This window comes from Seriola aureovittata, chromosome 12 (genome assembly GCF_021018895.1).
Source record: "Seriola aureovittata isolate HTS-2021-v1 ecotype China chromosome 12, ASM2101889v1, whole genome shotgun sequence".
Lineage (NCBI taxonomy): Eukaryota > Metazoa > Chordata > Actinopteri > Carangiformes > Carangidae > Seriola > Seriola aureovittata.
Window position 1 is genome coordinate 27,275,401 of NC_079375.1, and position 21,925 is coordinate 27,297,325.

The following is a 21,925-nucleotide window of genomic DNA, read 5'->3' on the forward strand; positions in this document are numbered from 1 at the left end:
TGCTATAAGTTCTGACACAAAGAAAACATGAGTCAACCTGCAGTGGAACCCTTACTGTCAGCTGACCTCAGGTCTGTACATGTCCTGTGTCCAGGTAACCAGGTGTGATCCTGATCCGCTCCTTCATGCAGGTTCTGGTCTTCAGTCTGTTGAACTGTGTTTCTGTTAGTGAGCCTGTCCTCACTGATGTGGACAAAATAATAGAAACACCTGTCAGTACAACACACTGAAGAACTACCTGCATCATCTGGACCCCTCCACCCAGAGAACACCTGTGTATAATACATGGTATACATCTGTTCAAACTGAGGTGTGGAACATTCCACCTCCTCTACAGACCCTCATTACTGACACCACTGATGGTGCTGTCTCCTCTACTACTGGTTCTACTGGTTCTGTATGCTGGTTCCACTCTGTTCAGACACAAAGAACGACAGATTAAATAAATGATTTAATAGAATTTCTCTTTCTTCAAAAGCTGCAATTTACACTAATGACTTTCATCCCCTGTTCACAGAGACAGACAGACAGGTAAGCAGACAGGTGAGCAGACAGGCAGACAGGTGAACAGAGAGACAGACAGACAGGTGTTACAGTCTGGCAGTTGACAGAAACCAGAAAGTAAAAGAGGCACGATGATGAAACCTACAGAAACGTGATCTAAAAAAAATTAAAAGTTCTTGTGTCCTTGTTTACACTGTGCATTTCCATGGCAACAGAAATTAAAACATACATTAACTCTATCAACGTCTGTTTCCTCCCACAGGTCCAAGTCCCAGCTCTGAGATCAGCGGTCGAGGAGAGAGAGCTCCGCCCCCGGCTGCTGACACCACCACAGTAGCCAATCGGAGAGCAGCTAGCGGCGGTAGACTCCGAAGGCCACCAGGCTGAGGAAGATGGTGACTCCGACCAGTGAGGCGGTGGCCGGGGCCGTGAAGAACTGCCGGTACTGGATCTGACAGTACCACAGCACCGACAGCATGAGTACCAGCAGGGGGACCATCAGGCTGCCCACGTTCAGAGCCACCTGCACCTGGTCTGCCGGCCGCGGCCCCCCTGCTGCCCCCCGCCCGCTGTGCTGAGAGATGTGACAGTGCAGGACACAGTTGTGGACCAGGTTCAGAGAGGCCAGAGTCTGAGCATCGTCCTGCAGCAGCTGGCCCTGATAGATCAACCGCACTTGCTGCTCCTGACCAGCAAAGTAGGTCCTGAAAGGTCAGAGGTCAGATGTCAACTCACACTGATCAGGTCAACAGAACACTGAGAAGCCAGAACATCCTGACCACTCAGAACCACGCTGACCGTCAGCTGGTCCTTGTAGTCCAACAAGGACCAGACCCCGGGGCTGGATCAGGGCTGGGGGGGTTCAGGTCTTGGTGGGTGGGACAGGTGGTCATGATGTTCTGGTTCTTCACTGTAAACAAAGAGAAACGATGATTCAACCTCAAACCTTCACGAGTCCAGAGACCAGAGTCTGAGTCAGGCTCAGGACCTGGACTGAACAAGGTCAGCTGGAGCAGTGAGGCCAGAAGTTCTGATGTTTATGAATGGTTCTACGGAGAAAGGCTAGTCAACCTGTAGCTGATCCCAGAGCAGGTGAGGCCTGTCACTTACTGGTCTCTGACTGGACCAGCTGAGTCACATGACCTGTTTGATTTACATACAGGATGTGACCTGTCAGTGTACCTGTCTGATGTCACCGACTGTCATCATGTGACTCACCTGTAACAGAACCTCACACACACAACACGTCACCAGATGAGTCCTGATGAACACTTTCACTATGGATGTATCCTGTAGTAGTATTAGACTAGTATTGTATTAGTACTGCAGTAGTAGTAGTATTGTATTAGTATTGCAGTAATATTACAGTAGTAGTAGTATTGTATTAGTACTGCAGTAGTAGTATTGTATTAGTATTGCAGTAATATTGCAGTAGTAGTATTGTATTAGTATTGCAGTAGTAGTAGTATTGTATTAGTATTGCAGTAATATTACAGTAGTATTGTATTAGTACTGCAGTAGTAGTAGTATTGTATTAGTATTGCAGTAGTAGTAGTATTGTATTAGTATTGCAGTAATATTACAGTAGTATTGTATTAGTATTGCAGTAATATTACAGTAGTAGTATTGTATTAGTATTGCAGTAATATTGCAGTAGTAGTAGTAGTATTGTATTAGTATTGCAGTAATATTACAGTAGTATTGTATTAGTATTGCAGTAATATTGCAGTAGTAGTATTGTATTAGTATTGCAGTAGTAGTAGTATTGTATTAGTATTGCAGTAATATTACAGTAGTATTGTATTAGTATTGCAGTAATATTGCAGTAGTAGTATTGTATTAGTATTGCAGTCGTAGTAGTATTGTATTAGTATTGCAGTAATATTACAGTAGTAGTACTATTGTATTAGTATTGCAGTAGTAGTAGTATTGTATTAGTATTGCAGTAATATTGCAGTAGTAGTATTGTACTAGTACTGCAGCAGTATTGCAGTACTTACCGTTTGATGTATCCGATGGTGTCCTGTGGTTTGACCTGAGCTGTTCTCTCTGTGTCGTTGAGAAACTTCAGTCTGACCACCATGTTCCTCTGAGACGATGAAGACTCTCCTTCTCCTCCTTCTCCTCCTCCTGCTCCTCCTCCTCTGTTCCTCACCCCATCTCCTCCGGCCTCCTCCCTCTCCTCCCTCCCTCCCTCCTCCTCCTTCTCCTGGGTGGAGGCAGTGGGAGTTTCTGTCAGAGAGCTGTCACTCACAGAGCTGGAGGGTGATGAAGAGGAGGATGAAGTGGTGGTATTGGGGGAGGTGAGCGGTGTGTCCTGGTGGGCGGGGGCGGTCCTCAGTGAGGGGGCGGTGCCTGCGGCGGAGGTGAACAGATGCTCCGGGGGCTCGGAGGTGCGGGTGGAGATCCAGGCGAGCAGCAGCACCGCGAGCAGCAGCAGAGATCCGAACAGCAGCGTCACCTCGTCCCCTACGCCTTCAATCAGAGCCATCGCCCCCGGCAACGCCCGCTGAGGTCAACACAGGTCACACACCTACACACAGGTAGCGGGGCTTAGCATCAACACCTGACACATGACTACTTACTGTCTTCAAATTAATCAAGAAGAACAAGCTCCACTGATTTAAATTATGAACAACACGAAAACATTTGATTTTAAACATGAGGTCAGAAACATCAACCAGGTGTCTGAGCCTGTTTCACACCTGTGCTCTTTAATCAGGTGAACCTGAACCCTGCTTTGTTTCCTCTCGCTACGATTGGTTTGTGCAGCTATGAAAACAGTAATCAGACCCTTTGGAGAAGGTGGTCTCGGTCCGGTCCAAACGAACTCCGTTCTGAACTGGATCCGACCGCACTAGACGGTTCCCGTCACCTTCTTCCTGTGTTTACTCTCCTGCTGCAGACAATCTGACCAATCGGGAGAGAATGTTCTCACCTGGTTTGTAATGATGCATTTTGGTTCACTTGAATTTTCCTCTGTGTGAAAACAAACTGAACCTACAATTTTACAGCCTCATCAACCGAATTGGACCAGAGCAAATAAACAGTAGGGGTGAAAGCACCCTTACTGTTCCTCCTGATCAGCCTGGACCTGGACCTGAGCCTGGACCTGAATCTGAACCTGGATCTGAACCTGAGCCTGGACCTGAATCTGAACCTGAATCTGAGCCTGGATCTGAACCTGGACCTGAACCTGGACCTTAATCTGAACCTGGACCTGAATCTGAGCCTGGATCTGAACCTGAGCCTGGACCTGAATCTGAACCTGGATCTGAACCTGAGCCTGGACCTGAATCTGAACCTGGACCTGAATCTGAGCCTGAATCTGAACCTGGATCTGAGCCTGGATCTGAGCCTGGATCTGAATCTGGACCTGAGCCTGGATCTGAATCTGGACCTGAGCCTGGATCTGAATCTCTGCCTTGACCTGGACCTGCCATCAGGTCTGAAATGGAAAAGTGTTGTTCTACTGAAGGTTCAGGCTGAGAGAAATGATCAAGGTGGAGGCGCCGAGGTCAGAGAGGAGGTTATTCTGGCTTTAACACCTCAGCCCTGATGTCATGTTCAGACTCAACCAGCAGTCTGTTAGTCTGCCCCTCAACGTGTTTAATACGCTGATTATTCTCCGTGATAAACAGAAATAAACAAGTTCAACTGTTCAGAATTAATCTGATTAATTACTTGTCATTTAAAGATACATTCACACGTTTGTTCCTGTATTATAAAGACAAAGATCAAACAATCAATCGATTGATAAGTTGATAAATAAAAAAGCAGAAGTTCTGAAATATTCAGAGTAAACTGAAGGTTTGTGGTTTTGACTTGAGGCCACTGTCATGAGCCTTTTACATGTTTGACACAGAAATCACTGATCTATCATTGATAAATCAATCAGTGATTAATTACTTATCATCTGAAGCTTTGAGGCTGAGTTTGATTTTTACAGATGAAGTCTAAAGCAGGTTAAAATATAAATACACAGTTTCATTCATTTATGAATTAAATGTCTCCAAAGTTATTTTGTGTTGAAACGTGTGATCAGGTCAGGCTCCTTCGTCACATCTGTCTTTTATCGATCTGATTTGTTTCTTTATTTGGGTCGTACAGGTGTAAGAGCGGCTCACCTGACGAGCAGACGGTTAGCACCGGTTTATCCCGGGTTTAGCGGTTATCTGGTCCTGTATCAGTCCGGTTACTGGTCACAGCTTCACTTTAACTCCCGTCAGTCTGAACGTGCTGATTATCGATCAAACTAAACAATATCGTGCTAAACTCTGAGCTAACTGCTAACGGCGTTTAAAGTCGGACAGGAAGTCAGCTAAGCTACATGCTAACAGCTAACAGCCGGTTTATAACCGCCCGAGCAGATTCAGAGTTAGTTTGTAGATAAAGAAGGTAAAATAAAAATGAATTAAACTCACAATTCAGCTGATGGACATCACATCACAGCCGTTAGCCTGCAGCTAACCAGGCTAATCTGCTCCGACGCTGCCCGACACTTCCTGCTGCTTCTTCTTCTGTGGTTCTGACCAAACTGGCGCACGCACGGTGACGTATTACTGCCCCCCCCCCCGTGTTCTGTGTATTTTCTTCGGTGTTTCCGGCCCGTTACAGATACTGCAGTAAAAGTACTAATTCACACTGTGAAAGTAATAATACACACTGTTTTAGTATTGATCGGATTGTAGATCAATAATGTTAATGAATCATTCAGTTTTAATATATTGAATATTGATTTTTTTTTTTTCTTGGATCTAACTATGTTTATCACTGTTTCATCTTTTTTTTCTCTAATTACCCTGCGGTGTGACGCATGCGCAGTGACCGTCCATTATCCAGTTCATCCTGACGGAGCGTCAAGAGACGGGAATTTACTGGATTTTACACGGTTTATCCTTCAAAATAAAAGACGCAGTTCCGCAAGCTAGACAAAAGAAATGTAAACAGTCAAAATAAAATACTAAATAAGGGTTAAAACAATTAAAAATAAAAGTACTACATGTATAAACCATAAAGCAGTTTTAAAATATAATTCCAGTCTAAAGGAAACAACAAATACAGAGGTAAATGGAACAAACAGAGATATGATTAGAATTCACTGTTTATTGTGATTTGTATTTTTGAGAATTGTTTGGACTGTTTTTGGTCAGTTAAAGTTGTATTTTATATTTCATATCAAAGTAAAGTCATCACTGCAGGTTCTTCCTCTCAAACCATTGTATATACAGGCTTTTATTTTGAAAGAACCTCGGGGTCATGTGGTGCTCGGTGTGTAACTTGGCAGGTTGGATGAGGAGAGAAAGGGGGGGGTGAATCATCGGGAGGAGACGGACTGATGAGACACTCAGAAGACATCTGATCTGATCTGAGACCAGCTGCTGTCAAACATCTGCAGACTCACAGCAGCAGGTCCTGGTCCTGGTCCTGGTCCTGGTCCCGCTGTCACTCTCTCTGTTTGTGTGGAGGTCTGCGTGTGAATGATGCCGGATCAGATCTCAGTGTGCGAGTTCCTCTTGGAGACCACCGAGGACTACAACTCCCCCACCACGTCCAGCTTCACCACCCGGCTGCAGAGCTGCAGGAACACCGTGGGGATCCTGGAGGAGGTAGGCTGTCTGTCCGGGGGGGGGGGGGGGGTCATTAGGTGTCACTTACTGACAGTAAGTCAGACTGACCCTCAGCTGTCCACTCACACGTTATTTTCTCAGTGAAAGTCTGACGTCATCACCTTTTCCGCGCTCCGCCGTGAATTCTGGTCAAAGTGATATTGAGGAAAAAACAAGTGAGCTGAAGCGCGCGCTGCCTGGAGGGTGACATGACCCCCGAACTGCAGCCCACGGACAATGAACACGGTTCAACGATGGTTATGATCAAAATTAAGTACATGTAATATTTCGTAAATTTTAAGGTGTTTTTACCTTTTAAAAATCCCGTCATCTGTCCTGCTCCATGAGTGTTTCATTAATTAGTCCAAACATGGTGAAGCTGTGTGTGAAGTAAATTCAAATCTCATTAATTAAACCCTTCAGTTTAATAACACATCATCATGTTTCATGTTTCATGTTTCGATTCACACACACACACACACACACACACACATAGTTTAAACTGACAGACACCCTAAACCAGGTAACGTTAGCATAAACAAGATAACATTAACCTAAATGAACTACCACTAGCCTGAACAAGCTAAAGTTAGCCTAGATGAACTAACATACTAACTAACACTAACACGGTTGTGTTGGAGCGTAGCTACAACACACGTGTCACAGTTCAATGACAGTAACAGTAACAGTGGTGGAGCTAACAGGTTCATAGTGAACATGATCTCCTCATCAACACTCAGTACAGTTGTATCAGAAGCAGAGGACTGTCTCTCTGTGTCTGTCCTCAGGTCCTGGATCAGGACCGCTCCGCTCTGCAGAAGGTCAAGAAGTCCGTTAAATCCATCTACAGCTCAGGACAAGGTAGGGACCAGGTTCTGGACCAGGTTCTGGTTCCGTTAAGACTCTGATCAGAGACCTCTTAGCGAAGTGACTTTAGTTTTAGCTCCAGGTTTTCTGGGCTGCACACCTGGGTCTGTTTAACCTACTTTGTAGTACAGGTCCGGTGATGGTGATGGTGATGATGATGATGGTGATGATAATGATGATGATGGTGATGGTGATGGTGATGGTGATGATGGTGATGGTGATGGTGATGGTGATGATGATGATGATGATGGTGATGGTGATGATAATGATGATGATGGTGATGATAATGATGATGATGGTGATGGTGATGGTGATGGTGATGGTGTTGATGATGATGGTGGTGATGATGATGATGATGGTGATGATGATGGTGATGATAATGATGATGATGGTGATGGTGTTGATGATGATGGTGGTGATGATGATGGTGTTGATGATGATGGTGGTGATGATGATGATGGTGATGATGATGATGATGATGATGATGATGGTGGTGATGATGATGATGATGGTGATGATGATGGTGATGATAATGATGATGATGGTGATGATGATGATGATGATGATGATGATGGTGATGATGATGGTGATGATGGTGATGATGATGGTGATGATGGTGATGATGATGGTGATGATGATGATGATGATGATGATGGTGATGATGATGATGATGATGGTGATGATAATGATGATGATGGTGATGGTGATGGTGATGGTGTTGATGATGATGGTGGTGATGATGATGATGATGATGATGATGATGATGGTGATGATAATGATGATGATGGTGATGGTGATGGTGATGGTGATGGTGATGGTGATGGTGATGGTGTTGATGATGATGGTGGTGATGATGATGATGATAATGATGATGATGATGATGGTGATGATGATGATGGTGATGATGGTGTTGATGATGATGATGGTGATGATGATGATGGTGATGATGGTGATGATGGTGATGATAATGATGATGATGGTGATGGTGTTGATGATGATGGTGGTGATGATGATGGTGTTGATGATGATGGTGGTGATGATGATGATGATGATGATGATGATGATGATGATGGTGATGATGATGGTGATGATGATGATGATGGTGATGGTGTTGATGATGATGGTGTGATGATGATGATGATGATGATGATGATGATGGTGATGATAATGATGATGATGGTGATGGTGTTGATGATGATGGTGGTGATGATGATGGTGTTGATGATGATGGTGGTGATGATGATGATGGTGATGATGATGATGATGATGATGATGATGATGATGATGGTGATGATGATGGTGATGATGATGGTGTTGATGATGATGATGATAATGATGATGATGATGATGGTGATGATGATGATGGTGATGATGGTGTTGATGATGATGATGGTGATGATGATGATGGTGATGATGGTGTTGATGATGATGGTGATGATAATGATGATGATGATGATGATGGTGATGATGGTGATGATGATGATGATGATAATGATGATAATGATGATGATGATGATGGTGATGATGATTATGGTGATGATGATGATGGTGATGATGATGGTGTTGATGATAATGATGATGATGATGATGATGGTGATGATGATGATGGTGTTGATGATAATGATGATGATAGTGATGGTGATGATGATGATGGTGATGATGATGATGTGGGAGCAGAGCATGCTGGGAACCAGGAGAACTTCAGTCAGGCTCTGGAGCGACTGGGAGGAAACAGCTGTGAACTGGGAGCTGCCTTTGTTAAGTTCTCCTGCCTCATTAAAGATCTGGCTGCTCTGCTCAATAACCTGGTGAGTCAGTCAATAATCAATCAATACAGTGGTGATGAGCTGATCAGAAGCTGATAGTAAAGTAACTGTGTGTTTAGCTGCAGAGTCTGAGTCATAACTTGGTCTTCACTCTGGACTCTCTGTTGAAAGGAGATCTGAAGGGCGTTAAAGGGGTGAGTGTCTGTTCTGTGTGATCTGATTCTAGGTTTCATTTAGGGAGTTTATTGTTTCATCAGGCTTTTTCTCTCAGACTTTCTCTTGTTTAAATACTGAACGTCTTGTTCAGTAATGGAGTGTTTCCTTCTGTTTCAGGACCTGAAGAAGCCTTTCGACAAAGCCTGGAAGGACTACGAGACCAAGCTGTGAGTGTGATAGAACCAGGTCCTGGTGTCAAATACAACAGTCTGATTCATCTGCTGCACAAAGCAGTTCACTTCTTCACTATCTTAAGACAGAATGAATTCTGGGTAAATTGAGACTTTTTTCAAAATAAAATAAAAGATCAAACCGCTGAGCTCTTCTTACCCTCAGCAGCACATGTTTGTCTTTAGGAAGAATTCAACAGTTACAGGAAGTTTTACTTTGAAGAGAGAGACAATAAAAATAAAAATCTGATTTAGTCTCTAAAACTCTAAAAACTATTTCCTTCTCTTTGCCTTCTCTGTCAGCACAAAGATCGAGAAGGAGAAGAGAGAACACGCCAAACAACACGGGATGATCCGGACCGAGATCACGGGAGCTGAGGTCGCTGAGGAGATGGAGAAGGAGAGGAGGCTGTTCCAGCTGCAGATGTGTGAGGTACGGCAGCTTCGCTCAGGTGAACTGTACTTTTAAGAGCAGCTTTGATTAATAGCTGTGTGTCTGTGTCCAACAGTATCTGATCAAAGTCAATGAGGTTAAAACCAAGAAGGGAGTGAACCTGCTGCAGAACCTCATAAAGTATTACCACGCTCAGTGCAAGTAAGACCTCACTACGGGCTCTTTACTGTCTGTGTTTTATTGTGAAAAGTCACTGAGCTTCCTGTCTCTTCCTCCTGTCTCTAGCTTTTTTCAGGACGGTTTGAAAACAGCCGACAACCTGAAGCAGTACATTGAGAAACTGGCTGCTGACCTGTCCAACGTAAGAGCCTCACCTGTTCTCTTTGACTCCACCCCCTGGTGGTCCGCGAGTACAGTAGTTGAAATATAATTTTTCTCAAACAGTCTGAGGGACCACAGAGTGTTGATGTGTTTTTAACATTAAATCAACTCCATATAAAGTCAAACCTTGTATGAATCATCTGTTTTAGTTGGACGTCACCGATGTGCTGTGTCTGTTCATGCAGCTTTGACGGTCCACAGTTTGTTTTATGATGTCATGAATGATCAGCGTGACATCAGAGAGGACACTGAGCTAAATGTAAACTCAAACACTGACATGATGCAGGAGGATCCAGACCGGGTCAGTCAACAGGAAATCAAATGAGACCATCAGGACAGTGTTCAGGTTCGAGTTTTAATAGTGATGTCAGCACATCAACTGAGACTCATGGTGCATTTGATGACCAGACAGCTGAGAGGGCACAACGTGGAGTACACAGCTAGTACCCGGTTTGATTCCCGACTGGTTGGACTTTTTTCCTGTCTCTCTTCACTGTCCTATCCAATAAAAACCCCCCACCTCCAGGTGAGATGACCATGTGAACTCTGCTGTCTCCACAGATCAAACAGAGTCAGGATGAAGAGAAGAAACAGCTGACGGCTCTCAGAGACCTCATCAAGAGCTCCTTACAGCTGGACCAGAGGGAGGTACAATACCTGGGAGAGCAGGGGTGGAGTCTAACTGGTGGGCGTGGCCTCACTGAATGGGCAGGGTGTAACAAACAGGGGCGTGGCCTAGTGTCAGTGTAACTGAACACTTTTCCTGAGACAGTGAAGTAGAGATGTTTGTGAGACAGAGGCAGAGCTTCAGTCCTGTTGCTGCCAGCCTCTGATTTCATCAAACTTCATCACTTCTTTCAATGTCACTGAAGAAATAAATCATAAATCACCTGGTTCTGTGACATCAAAGGGGGCGGGGCTAACAGATGAGAGGGAGGAGGGGTCATTGGGTCCTGGTTGGGTTTAATGGATTTAATGGTATAATATACAAATTATTGCTCACAGCATCATCAACTCTGATTAAAACAGTGACCTTTGACCTTTTTCTCTCTTTCTCCTGCATTCTGTGACTCAAGTCCAGGAGAGTAAGCCTAAACTTTATTTCATCCTCATCTTCAGAAGCTTCATCAAGCTTATTGTCATGTTAATGTGTGTGTGTGTGTGTGTGTGTGTGTGTGTGTGTGTGTGTGTGTGTGTGTGTGTGTGTCAGGACTCCCAGAGTAAACACAGTGGCTACAGTATGCACCAGCTGCAGGGAAACAAGGAGTTTGGCAGTGAGAAGAAAGGATACCTGCTGAAGAAGAGTGACGGGTACGAGTGTCATTCACCTGTATAGGTGTTACAGATATTACAGATGTTACAGGTGTGCAGATGTTACAGGTGTCACAAGTGTTACAGATGTTACAGGTGTTGTGTTTCCCCCCATCAGGCTGAGGAAGGTGTGGCAGCGGAGGAAATGTTCAGTGAAAAGCGGCGTCCTGACGATCTCTCATGCAACAGTAAGAACTACACCTTTCATCATGCACAGCAGCAGTCAGCCTCAGTAAAAGTCATGGTCTCAGGGTCTCATGGTCTCAGAATCTCAGGGTCTCAGAATCTCATGGTCTCATAGTCTCAGTCTCATGTTGACAGAGTCTTAGGGTCTCACTCTCATGGTCTCAGGGTCTCCACCTCAGGATCTCAGTGTGAGGGTCTAATGGTCACAGTCTCAGAGTCTCAAGGTCTCAGTCTCAGAGTCTCATGGTCTCAGAGTCTCATGGTCTCAGAGTCTCAGGGTCGCACTCTCATTGTCTCAGGGTCTCAGTCTCAGAGTCTCATGGTCCCAGAGTCATAGGGTCTCATGGTCACAGATTGTCATGGTCTCAGAGTCTCAGGTTCTCAGAGTCTCAGGGTCGCACTCTCATTGTCTCAGGGTCTCAGTCTCAGAGTCTCATGGTCCCAGAGTCATAGGGTCTCATGGTCACAGATTGTCATGGTCTCAGAGTCTCAGGTTCTCAGAGTCTCAGGGTCGCACTCTCATTGTCTCAGGGTCTCAGTCTCAGAGTCTCATGGTCCCAGAGTCATAGGGTCTCATGGTCACAGATTGTCATGGTCTCAGAGTCTCAGGTTCTCAGAGTCTCAGTTTCACTGTCTCAAGGTCTCAGAGTCACAGTCCGGGGTCTCATGGTCTCAGTCTCATGGTCTCGGTCTCATGGTCTCAGAGTCTCAAAGAGTCTCAGATTCTCAGGGGGTCATGGTCTCAGTCTCAGAGTCTCAGTCTCATGGTCTCTGAGCTGAACACAGTAAACGTTCTGTCAGCTGAGTGGGAACTCTGGTTTTAATGGAGTCTGATTTCAGCTTTTAGTTTCTTGATGCTGAGTCACATCATTAAATAATCATCAGCTTTTCTGGTGTCAGATAACAGCAACTCACCTCAGTGTTGATCTGAACAGCTGCTAACTCTTCTTCAGTGGTATTATCATGATCATAGCTGGGAGCAGAAACTCTCTGTGGTGCGTTTAGGGACACTTTGACTCTTGTTTAGTTCAGGTGTGGTTTGACAGTGGTCATCACAAATGGGGTAAAACTTCAGTGTTGAAGCAGCCCCACAAAAACACTGAAGCAGGTATCAACAAGGATTGGTTAAAGTACAATAACTAAAGAGACTAAAGTATAAAATAAAACAAAATATAAATAATATAAAAAAACAGACCCAGAGCTACATTGTGCTGCATATAAACTGCTACAGCAGGCTAACAGGAGCTGCTACAACAAGCTAACAGGTGCTGCCACAACAGGCTAATAGGTGCTGCTACAACAAGCTATCAGGAGCTGCTAGCACATGCTAACAGGAGCTGCTACAACAGGCTAACTAACATGAGCTGCTACAACAAGTTAACAGGTTCTGCTACAACAGGCTAACAGGAGCTGCTACAACAGGCTAACAGGAGCTGCTACAACAAGTTAACAGGTTCTGCTACAACAGGCTAACTAACATGAGCTGCTACAACAGGCTAGCAGGAGCTGCTACAACAAGCTAACAGGTGCTGCCACAACAGGCTAACAGGAGCTGCTACAACAAGTTAACAGGTTCTGCTACAACAGGCTAACTAACATGAGCTGCTACAACAGGCTAGCAGGAGCTGCTACAACAAGCTAACAGGTGCTGCCACAACAGGCTAACAGGAGCTGCTACAACAGGCTAACAGGAGCTGCTACAACAAGTTAACAGGTTCTGCTGCAACAGGCTAACAGGAGCTGCTACAACAGGCTAACAGAGCTGCTACAACAAGCTAACAGGTACTGCTTGAGGCAGCTAACAGGAGTCTCTCTCTGTCTCTCTCTCAGTCCAACAGACAGCCTGTCAGACTGAACCTGCTCACCTGTCAGGTGAAACCCAGCGCAGAGGACAAGAAATGCTTCGACCTGATCTCCCGTGAGTCTGTTAGTCTGAACCTGATACAGATGTTTGTTGAGACACTTCAGTGGAGAAGTCTGTGTCCTGTTTACTTCCTGTTGTTCTTTTTCTTCTGGTGTTCTGCTGTAGATAATCGGACGTACCATTTCCAGGCTGAAGACGAGCAGGAGTTTATCAGGTGAGACTCTCGTCAAATCATTTTCAGTTTTTGAGTTTTTATTTCCTCAGTCAGTCGGTGGATGTTTGATGTGTGTGTTCAGTTCAGGGCTCATCACATCAGATTATAATCTGGATCATTCACTTCATGGACCTGCTTAATTTCTTCATTGATATCTATTGATTGATCCTGTAGATGTTGTTGTGATGCTCTGTGTGTGTGTGTGTGTGTGTGTGTGTGTGTGTGTGTGTGTGTGTGTGTGTGTGTGTGTGTTTGTGTGTTTGTGTGATGGTTACAGCTGGGTGTCTGTGCTGACCAACAGTAAGGAGGAAGCCCTGAATGTGGCGTTGCAGGGCGGAGGTCAGAGTTCAGGTGTGGAGGAGGAGGAGCTCACCAAGAGCATCATTGACGAGGTGCTGCGGTCGCCAGGCAACGAAACCTGCTGTGACTGTGGAGCTGCAGGTACTGGTTTCACATGTTAGCAGTATAGTGAGGACGAGTGTCCCCTCCATGCAGAGTGATGTCACTGTGATGTCATCACACTGATGTATGGAGCCCTGAGATGGACCGACTGGACTATGGTGGACTCTGTGTGTGTTCAGATCCTCGGTGGCTCTCCACTAACCTGGGTGTTCTGACCTGCATCGAGTGCTCAGGGATCCACAGGGAGATGGGAGTCCACGTGTCCCGGATCCAGAGTCTGGAACTGGACAAACTGGGAACCTCAGAGCTGCTGGTAACGTTTGTGACGTCCGTTCTGTTTCCTGTCGACCTCTCACTCCTCTGACTTCACGCTGTCTCTCCTTCCTTCCTGTCAGCTCGCTAGGACTGTTGGGAACTGTAGTTTTAATGAGATCTTGGAGGCTGGTCTACCCTCTCCGTCTCTGAAGCCGACGGCCTGCAGCGACATGTGAGTGTGTGTCTCTGAGTGCACTGCAGACGTCAATGAGCTGATTTAATGTTAACACACTGCTATCTGCAGGGCGGCGAGGAAGGAGTTCATCAACGCCAAGTACATCGACCACAGGTTTGCCAGACCGTCTGTCTCCATGGCAACCAGCAGGCTGGACAAGTTGTATGACGCTGTGCAATCCCGAGACCTTCTGTCAATCATCCAGCTGTACGCTGAGGGGGTGGAGCTTCTACAGCCCCTCCCTGAACCAGGCAAGGTCAGTTGGACTTTACACCTGTCAATCATGGGAGGAGGGTTTCAGGGGGTTTGAAAGGTCTACCTGAGGTAGGTCTAGGTATCCTTTAGATTCTCACAATCCTTGAAGAGGTTGCAAGATCCCGGTCTTTGCTGGTGTACCTGTGGGACATCACTCAGCAGCAATCCTTAGGGGACACAAGGGACACCTTCACCCTGAGGAGTGAGGTCTGAGAGATACAGTAAGTCAGGATCAGGCCTACGGGAGGTCCAGAGATCTCCCAAGTCCTGGAAGAAGTTTGGTTACAGGGGAAAACTTGGGGACTACTTGAGGAGTTTCTGATGCTCATTAGGAAGTCTCAGTTTATGCTGGGTTTGAGGAGACTGCCGGGATCCTTGATCCTGTGCTGCTGGACCGAAGCTCCTACACGACATGCTTCAGGAGGTTCCAGAAATGTTTGATGTTTGAATTTAATCTGGTCCTGGGGTTAAAGACTTCAAGGACCTTCCCAGATTCTGACAGAAGGTTTTAGTCCAGGAGGGAAAGTTTCTTCTAGTGGGTCTGGTTCTTCAGGTCCATTAGGAGGTTTCTGTGGTACCGGAGTTTCTTTGGATCCTGCAGCTGTGGGGGGTCTGAGCTGTGTTCAGTGACTGGTTTGAACTTTGTTGATGTTTCTGTTCAGGAAGCAGGAGAGACTGCGTTACATTACTGTGTTCGGACAGCTGATCCCTCCTCCCTCCACCTGGTCGACTTCCTGGTCCAGAACAGGTACAGACACTGTGACCTGTTTATTTCTGCTGCAAAGTTACATGGAGCCAGACTCTAGTGGCCATTAGAGGAACTGCAGCTTTTATTTTTCTATACTGGAGGTTGATGTGTACCTGTGTGTACCTGTAGTGGTCACCTGGATGGACAGACAGACGGGGGGAACACAGCTCTGCACTGCTGCTGTCTCTACAACAAACCTCAGTGTGTGAAGCTGTTGCTAAGAGGAAAACCAGATCTCCACATCAGTAAGACCAGTGCACTGAGCCAGACCTGAACCCTGAGTCCAGTCCAGTACAGGGACAGGTCCAGTCCAGGTTTACACTTCATTCTGCATCATAGTGTTGTTACCAGCTGTCTTTGTCTGTGTCTCCTCAGCCAATGAGAGTGGAGAGACAGCACTGGACATCGCCCGCAAACTGAAGAACTCCCAATGTGAAGAGCCGGTAAGAACCAGGACTGGAGCCAGAACCAGATCCAGATCTAATCATTACTTTAAAAAAAGTCTCAGTTACTCAGAGGAGTTGGTGGAGCCTCCCAGTGACCAGGTCTGTAATAATAAACCCAGATTGAAAACCTGATCACTGACCCAGATGACCCTGATCAGAGACCAGCTGACCCTGTCCTAACCCCTCCCTCTGTCTCCAGCTGGTGGAGGCCATGTCTGGCAGGTTCAACCCTCATGTTCATGTGGACTACGACTGGAACCTCAGACTGGACGAGCTGGACGAGAGTGACGAAGACCTGGACGACAAGGTACCAACCCCAGACCCCCAGGCCACAGAGACAGGGATCAGCTGGTTTATGTTTGACTGTGTTAATGTCCTTCTCTCCCCCCCCCCCCCCCCCTCCTCCTCTGCAGCCCAGTCCGATTAAGAAGGAGCGTTTTCTCCGTCCTCAGAGTTTCTGTCCGTCCTCCAGCACCTCCTCTCAAGAGAAACTCTCTCTGCCGACCTCCTTCATTCCTGCCCACAGGAACAAGCAGCGTCTCTCCTACGGAGCGTTTGCCAACCCCATCTACAGCACCTCCTCTGAAACTCCTCCTTCCCCTGGACCTGACACCTCAGGACCTTCACCGGCTGCCAGGAGTCAGGGGAAAGGTACGAGGACTGTGATGCAGACCAGTGGTTCTTAAACCAGGAGGAGGTTACAGGAGTCCTTTTCACGAGTACAGAGGGATCTGACGATTTGGGGGGGGGGGGGGGGGGGTGTCTTTAGGGAGTTCCAGAAGTTTTTGAAGGTGGTGCAGGTGCTGAAGGGGCTCTGAGGGGGTTCTGTAACATGAGGTCTTGAGGAGGTCCAGAAGTCAGAGAGAAGATCTGCAGTGTCTCTGTAACAGGGATTTATCTTTAGAGAGTTGTAGGCATTATTCAGGGTGGTCCGGGAGGTCTGATGTCTGAGGTCCAGGAGGTCTCAGGTCTCAGGTTCCTTAAGTTTCAGGGTTGAAATCATGTGATGAATCTTTAGTGTTAAATCAAATCACTGATTAGTTCTTCCATCAGGCCCACCCACATCCCTCCCCCTCACCTCCCAGATCAGTGGAGGAGGCAGGGCTTCAGGAGGAGGAAGCTCCACCCTGAAGAAGAGACCCCCTCCCCCTCCACCCGGGCACAAGCGCACCCTGTCCGACCCCCCCAGCCCCGTCCTGCAGGGACCCGCAGGTAAAGGTAAGATGGTAATGTGACAACACATTTGAACCTTGACGCCTGGTGGAAATCTTCTGAGGTCTATCTCAACACAAAGTCCAGACCAAAGAAAGGTCAGGTGATCACACTCCAACACGCCTGTACCTGAGTGAGCTGACAGTGAGAGTAGTGACATATAGAGTTTATATCTGAAAAACAGTTGTAGGATGAAAACTGCTCAAAATCTCCACCATTGCTGCTCGTTGCGGCCCAATGCATTCTGGGAAACTTTGAACCCCAAAGCCAGCGGAGTGAGAATGCCTCAAAGGTTTGATCTGGACTTGATTTGGACTTGGAGCAGGACTGAGAGCGCCTCTGGTTTTCACACAGGATGTGAGATGACCCCCCCACCTGGAAACAGGATGTCACCTGCCAACAAGTTTGAGGGGATCCAGCAGCAGCAGAGGTACTTCAGCTCACTGGTCATGTTCAGATACACTGTGACAGCTCAGTTCAAACAAATGGTTAGAAGTGAACATGACCTCTGACCTCTCCTGATCTTCTCCAGTACGACCTCCAGTCACACCAAGTCCACACTGGGACCCAGAGTTCTGCCCAAACTACCTCAGAAAGGTGAGACCACTTCCATCTGTTTACTACAGACCTGCTGTATCATAACCTCGTCTGTGACTTCCAAAAGAGATTTATACACATTGTTACATTTTATCACGTTTTATTATATGTTATTACACGTTATTACACAAATTACATGTTATTACATAATATTACACATTAGTAAAAATTATTAAACATTTTTACATCCTTTTGGCATAAGAATAAAAAGTGCACAGATCCTCACCTACAGTGATAATCAGTTATTACACACCAGGATCCTCCAAGATCTGGATCAGGATCCGGATCCTGGAGGATCCTTAAACCAGTTCCTGTCCAGGTGTATCAGACTGGTTTTGTCTCTTTGTGTCTCAGTGTCTCTCAGAAAGATTGATACCATCCACCTTCCGTCTCTGGACAAATCCAGCCAGCCTCCAGACCCCATCCACAAACCCACCTCCTCCCCCTCTCCCCTCCATGATCTCCAGAAGTCCCCTCCATTTATTGATGCCTCCCCTAAACCCCCCCTCACCCCAATGGACTCCACCCAGAAAGCCCTATTAGCTGAGAAGCCCCAGCTGTCCAACCTCCCTCCCAAACCTCACCTGTCTGACCTCCCCCCGAAACCCCTTCTGAAAGACCGCCCCCCCAAACCGCTGCTCAGTGACAGGCCTTGCCCCACCCCTGTTGCTATGGAGACACAGGGATCCAAGGCAGCGGCAGTAGCAGAAAGCCATTCGAGGGAGGGGTCACCTGGACCAGCAGGTGAAGACGACAAGGAGTCAACACCTGAAGCGGCGGAGACGCCTGTCCCCCTGCCGAGGAAGATCACCTCTGTGGGTCGTCATGGTGACATCACAACAGCCTCACTGGTGTCAGTTCAAAGACAGAGACCTTCATCCCTCTGTGTGTTACCTGTGTTTCAGGTGAGGAGCAAGATCAGGAGGGTGAAGACCATCTACGACTGTCGGGCCGACAACGACGACGAGCTCACCTTCACCGAGGGGGAGGTCCTCATCGTCACGGGAGAGGAGGACCAGGAGTGGTGGGTAGGTACCAACCTGAACACCAGGAGGCACTAATGTCACCTGCTCCAATCACAGCACGTTGTTTACCTGAACCGACTGAGATCCAGCTGATGAACCAGACCCTAACCGGTTTAGTCTGGTACCTGTGAGGACCTGAACCAGTTCAGATCAGGATCATTAAGTTTCTGTGACGTCTGAGTGAAGAAGCTGCGACATGACAACAACACGTTCATCCAGAGTCCTCATGAATACAACCTGGTCTCAGTGTCTGAGCCTCACATCAACGTTTCTGTCAATTTACACTTTCAAATTAACTCATTAACTGATTAATTATTAAATGTATTGTTTATCGATTATTGTCTCTCAGATCGGACACGTTGAGGGACACCCCGAGAGGAAAGGCGTCTTCCCCATGTCTTTTGTTCACATCCTCTCTGATTGACGGCTGCGAGGCGAGTGTGAGGCCATCGCCCACCGGCACAAGCAACCTGCCGCTGACCAACAGGAACAAAATAATGACGTCACCCTCAGTCCTCGCTGTAAATAGACTTTATTATTCTGTCTAACAGTGTTACCATAGCAACCCAGCATGCCGACCCAGGTGGGCCGTAGCAACGAGGTCTACAGAGAAGGAAAAGACACACGGGTAAGGGGTCAGAGGTCAGGTTCAGTGTCAGAAGTCAGAGGTCAGGGTCAGGTCTGAACTGGTCTGAGGGGTCATTACAACAAAGCACAACAACAGACACATCAGCTGATGTTCACTTCCTCCTGGATCGACATCGTAGTCCTGCACGGGTCCGTGTGGCGCCACTCCCTCAGAGCTCAGTTACAGTCTCACCAGCCTCAGTCCTCAGATCAGTTCGGGTCTAGACCTGTGGCCTAGACTCTGTGATGTGTTCAGGGTTATTTGAGAGTGTGGTTTATCACAGACACGTGAAGTCTTTTCAAAATAAAGCAGCAGGAAGGAAAAAACTCCATTAACCAGAAACAAACACAGGAGGGGAAAAGTGGATATACACAGGGATGACCACGGAGATAATCATAGTCTGATGAAAGGCGGGAAACTGCAATGACAAGGGACGTGAGCACTTCAAAATAAAACAGGAATATGCATAACATAAGACAGGAGGTCCTTTTATCTACTCTCCTATTCTTACCTGTACATGTTCACCTGTCCTCTGCTACCTGGCTCAATGCAGGACTGTGACGTAGCACACCTGTCCTCATCAGACATCTACAGGTGAACTAAGGTGTGATGATGTGTAGGTTCATATGGTGGGGACTGAGTCAGTGGTTCTCACCTGATCTGACTTCAGTGCAGGTCTCAGATCACTTTCCTGAGTCAGGTGTTTTCAGGTGTGACTTTTCCTTCTCTTCACATCCTCCAATCAGATCTCTCCAGAGCCAATGATACACTCCAACTGTATTTATTGTATCTGTGTAAAGCACAAGCCTCTTTCTGTACTCACTTGTCTGTCTGTAAAATCACTCATCAGTTCATCTCTGTGTTTAGCCTAGCTTAGCACAGAAACTGGAAGCAGACTGGTGAAAGTGTTAGCCTAGCACCTTCTGATTCACATATTGACTTTGTTGGAGACAGAAAACAAGAAGGTTTTTTAAATTTCTGTTTTCTGTTTTGTGTTAGAAACCATGTTTAGATATTTCCTGTCCAGCATGCACAGCTACAGAGGCTGTAATAACATAACCAGAGCTCTCATTTATTCAGCATTTTATACAGCTAGTTAATCAGTAAGAAGCAGCATTAGATCCAATCAAATGAAGAAAATATATTTAGCTCCAGGAAGTAATTCAACAAACTTAATCTTATCAAATTATCACATTTGTAAAAGTGAAAAATATAGTGACTGTAAATCTGCATTTGTGATTATGACTGTGGTTGCTGTGGCCGGAGAGCTAACCGTTAGCATGCTAGGTCATAGTTGATCTTGTCACTAGCTGGTTTACGAACTGCCAGTAAGCTAGCTAACTAGCTAGCTAGCTAGCAGAATGAATTCAGATGTGAAAGCTGACGTCTGTGAAAACATCCTCTCTGAGGTTACAGCAGTTCATTAGTTTATACATGTTACTGGTGCGACTGAGTCCTGCTCCAGGTTTTCTAACAACAAATACAGAGATGTTGTTACTTGATTATTTAGTGTGTCACGGAAGGAACGTTGATGAGGTTTGTTAAACCACTGCTCTTAGTTTCATTTCTAAATGTTTCTTGCTGACTCATACTGGCTAGGTTAGCTAGGTTAGCTAGGTTAGCTAGGTTAGCTAGGTTAGCTACAAAGATGACCAACAGGTCTTTGGGCTTGTTAGCTTAAACACAACTAAGCTCACAAAGTTGACACTGCTGTGATTCTACTGGCAAGTTGTCTGTGTTTCAACAATCAGTTATTCGGTGATATTATTAACAACAATACTAATAAGTATTATTAAACAGTGAAATGACCTGAGCTGTGATGAAACAAGAAGTCTGACTGAGAATAAAGACGATGAACTGTCAGTTCGTCCTTTAAAGGAACAGTCTGACGTGTATCCTGTTGTCTCTTCTCCAGTTAGCTTAGTTCAGGGGGAGACTGTTAGCTTAGCTTGTAGCTCTGTTCGTCTTCTATTGTGATACAAGGATTTGACAAATGGCTGACTGTCCCTGTGTGAAGTGTGAATTAAGGATCTGGAAACACTTTGTATTCACCAAAGAAAATTGACTGTCTAATGAGGATAATTATGTTAGTGAGATCTTCTCCTTTTTATATATTAATTTAGTAATTATCAGATGATGATTTATCCTAAAGAGGTAATTATATCCTAATTATAATAGTCAGAAAGAGTGAAAAAAAAAATCTTATAATGTTGAGATAAATTCTGTATGATGAGCTAATAATAACCAGTCAGAGTGAGCAGTTTGAATACAGCTGTTTTCTCTGTGGTGGATGCAGTGTGTTTGTGTTGAGGTGGGTCTGTATTGGATCCAGAGGTTCTGGTTGTGAGCTGGTCAGGATGGATCCTGAACCTGAAATTTATTTATTTGATGAAACTTTGTGTCAGGGGGAGGCAACAGAATAAAACTGAAGACTTATTAAAACTGTCTCTACACTGAAGCTCCTTGTTTGTGTTTTTGTTTTATTGTGAAATATGAGCTTTGTGCTTTGCTGCCGGGACTGAGCCGGGACTGAGCCGGGACTGAGCCGGACCAGCACTGGCTACAACCACCATCACCAATAAACATGAGGATCAACAAGTTTGTTTTGTTTTCTGTTGATGATCACATGATGATCACATG

At 45.9% G+C, this 21,925-nt stretch overlaps 2 protein-coding genes across 3 annotated transcripts; one reads left to right on the forward strand and one right to left on the reverse strand.

Moving 5' to 3' along the window:
* Nucleotides 1–438: 438 nt before the first annotated feature.
* Nucleotides 439–5,051, reverse strand: tmub1 (transmembrane and ubiquitin-like domain containing 1). The gene is made up of 3 exons (XM_056391584.1): nucleotides 4,929–5,051; nucleotides 2,505–3,037; nucleotides 439–1,208 (listed from the first exon to the last, which is right to left on the reverse strand). Exons 2-3 carry the CDS (start codon nucleotides 2,993–2,995, stop codon nucleotides 857–859), a joined length of 843 nt encoding a protein of 280 aa, XP_056247559.1. The 5' UTR covers nucleotides 2,996–3,037; nucleotides 4,929–5,051; the 3' UTR covers nucleotides 439–856.
* Nucleotides 5,052–5,652: 601 nt separating this feature from the next.
* asap1a (ArfGAP with SH3 domain, ankyrin repeat and PH domain 1a) lies at nucleotides 5,653–21,743 on the forward strand. Of its 2 annotated transcripts, XM_056391449.1 has the most exons (28): nucleotides 5,653–6,113; nucleotides 6,902–6,974; nucleotides 8,658–8,788; nucleotides 8,866–8,940; nucleotides 9,080–9,129; nucleotides 9,436–9,565; nucleotides 9,642–9,727; nucleotides 9,812–9,887; nucleotides 10,469–10,555; nucleotides 11,118–11,218; nucleotides 11,337–11,406; nucleotides 13,235–13,322; nucleotides 13,434–13,482; nucleotides 13,760–13,923; nucleotides 14,064–14,197; nucleotides 14,280–14,371; nucleotides 14,444–14,630; nucleotides 15,292–15,377; nucleotides 15,507–15,622; nucleotides 15,753–15,820; nucleotides 16,023–16,130; nucleotides 16,237–16,474; nucleotides 16,877–17,041; nucleotides 17,390–17,465; nucleotides 17,568–17,632; nucleotides 17,987–18,447; nucleotides 18,538–18,660; nucleotides 19,007–21,743. In XM_056391449.1, exons 1-28 carry the CDS (start codon nucleotides 5,985–5,987, stop codon nucleotides 19,079–19,081), a joined length of 3,303 nt encoding a protein of 1,100 aa, XP_056247424.1. In that variant the 5' UTR covers nucleotides 5,653–5,984; the 3' UTR covers nucleotides 19,082–21,743. The 2 variants fall into 2 exon arrangements, with proteins under 2 accessions (XP_056247424.1, XP_056247425.1); XM_056391450.1 differs by lacking the exons at nucleotides 5,653–6,113; nucleotides 6,902–6,974; nucleotides 8,658–8,788; nucleotides 8,866–8,940 and having other exon boundaries at nucleotides 9,110–9,234.
* Nucleotides 21,744–21,925: the final 182 nt, after the last annotated feature.

Coding starts and splice junctions, on each gene's coding strand:
- tmub1 (XM_056391584.1), bottom strand. CDS start 2,995: ATGGCTCTGATTGAAGGCGTAGGGGACGAGGTGACGCTGCTGTTCGGA. Junction 1,209..2,504: donor ACCATCGGATACATCAAACG/GTAAGTACTGCA, acceptor CTGACCTTTCAG/GACCTACTTTGCTGGTCAGG.
- asap1a (XM_056391449.1), top strand. CDS start 5,985: ATGATGCCGGATCAGATCTCAGTGTGCGAGTTCCTCTTGGAGACCACC. Junction 16,475..16,876: donor TGCCAGGAGTCAGGGGAAAG/GTACGAGGACTG, acceptor TTCTTCCATCAG/GCCCACCCACATCCCTCCCC. Junction 17,466..17,567: donor GGGATCCAGCAGCAGCAGAG/GTACTTCAGCTC, acceptor GATCTTCTCCAG/TACGACCTCCAGTCACACCA.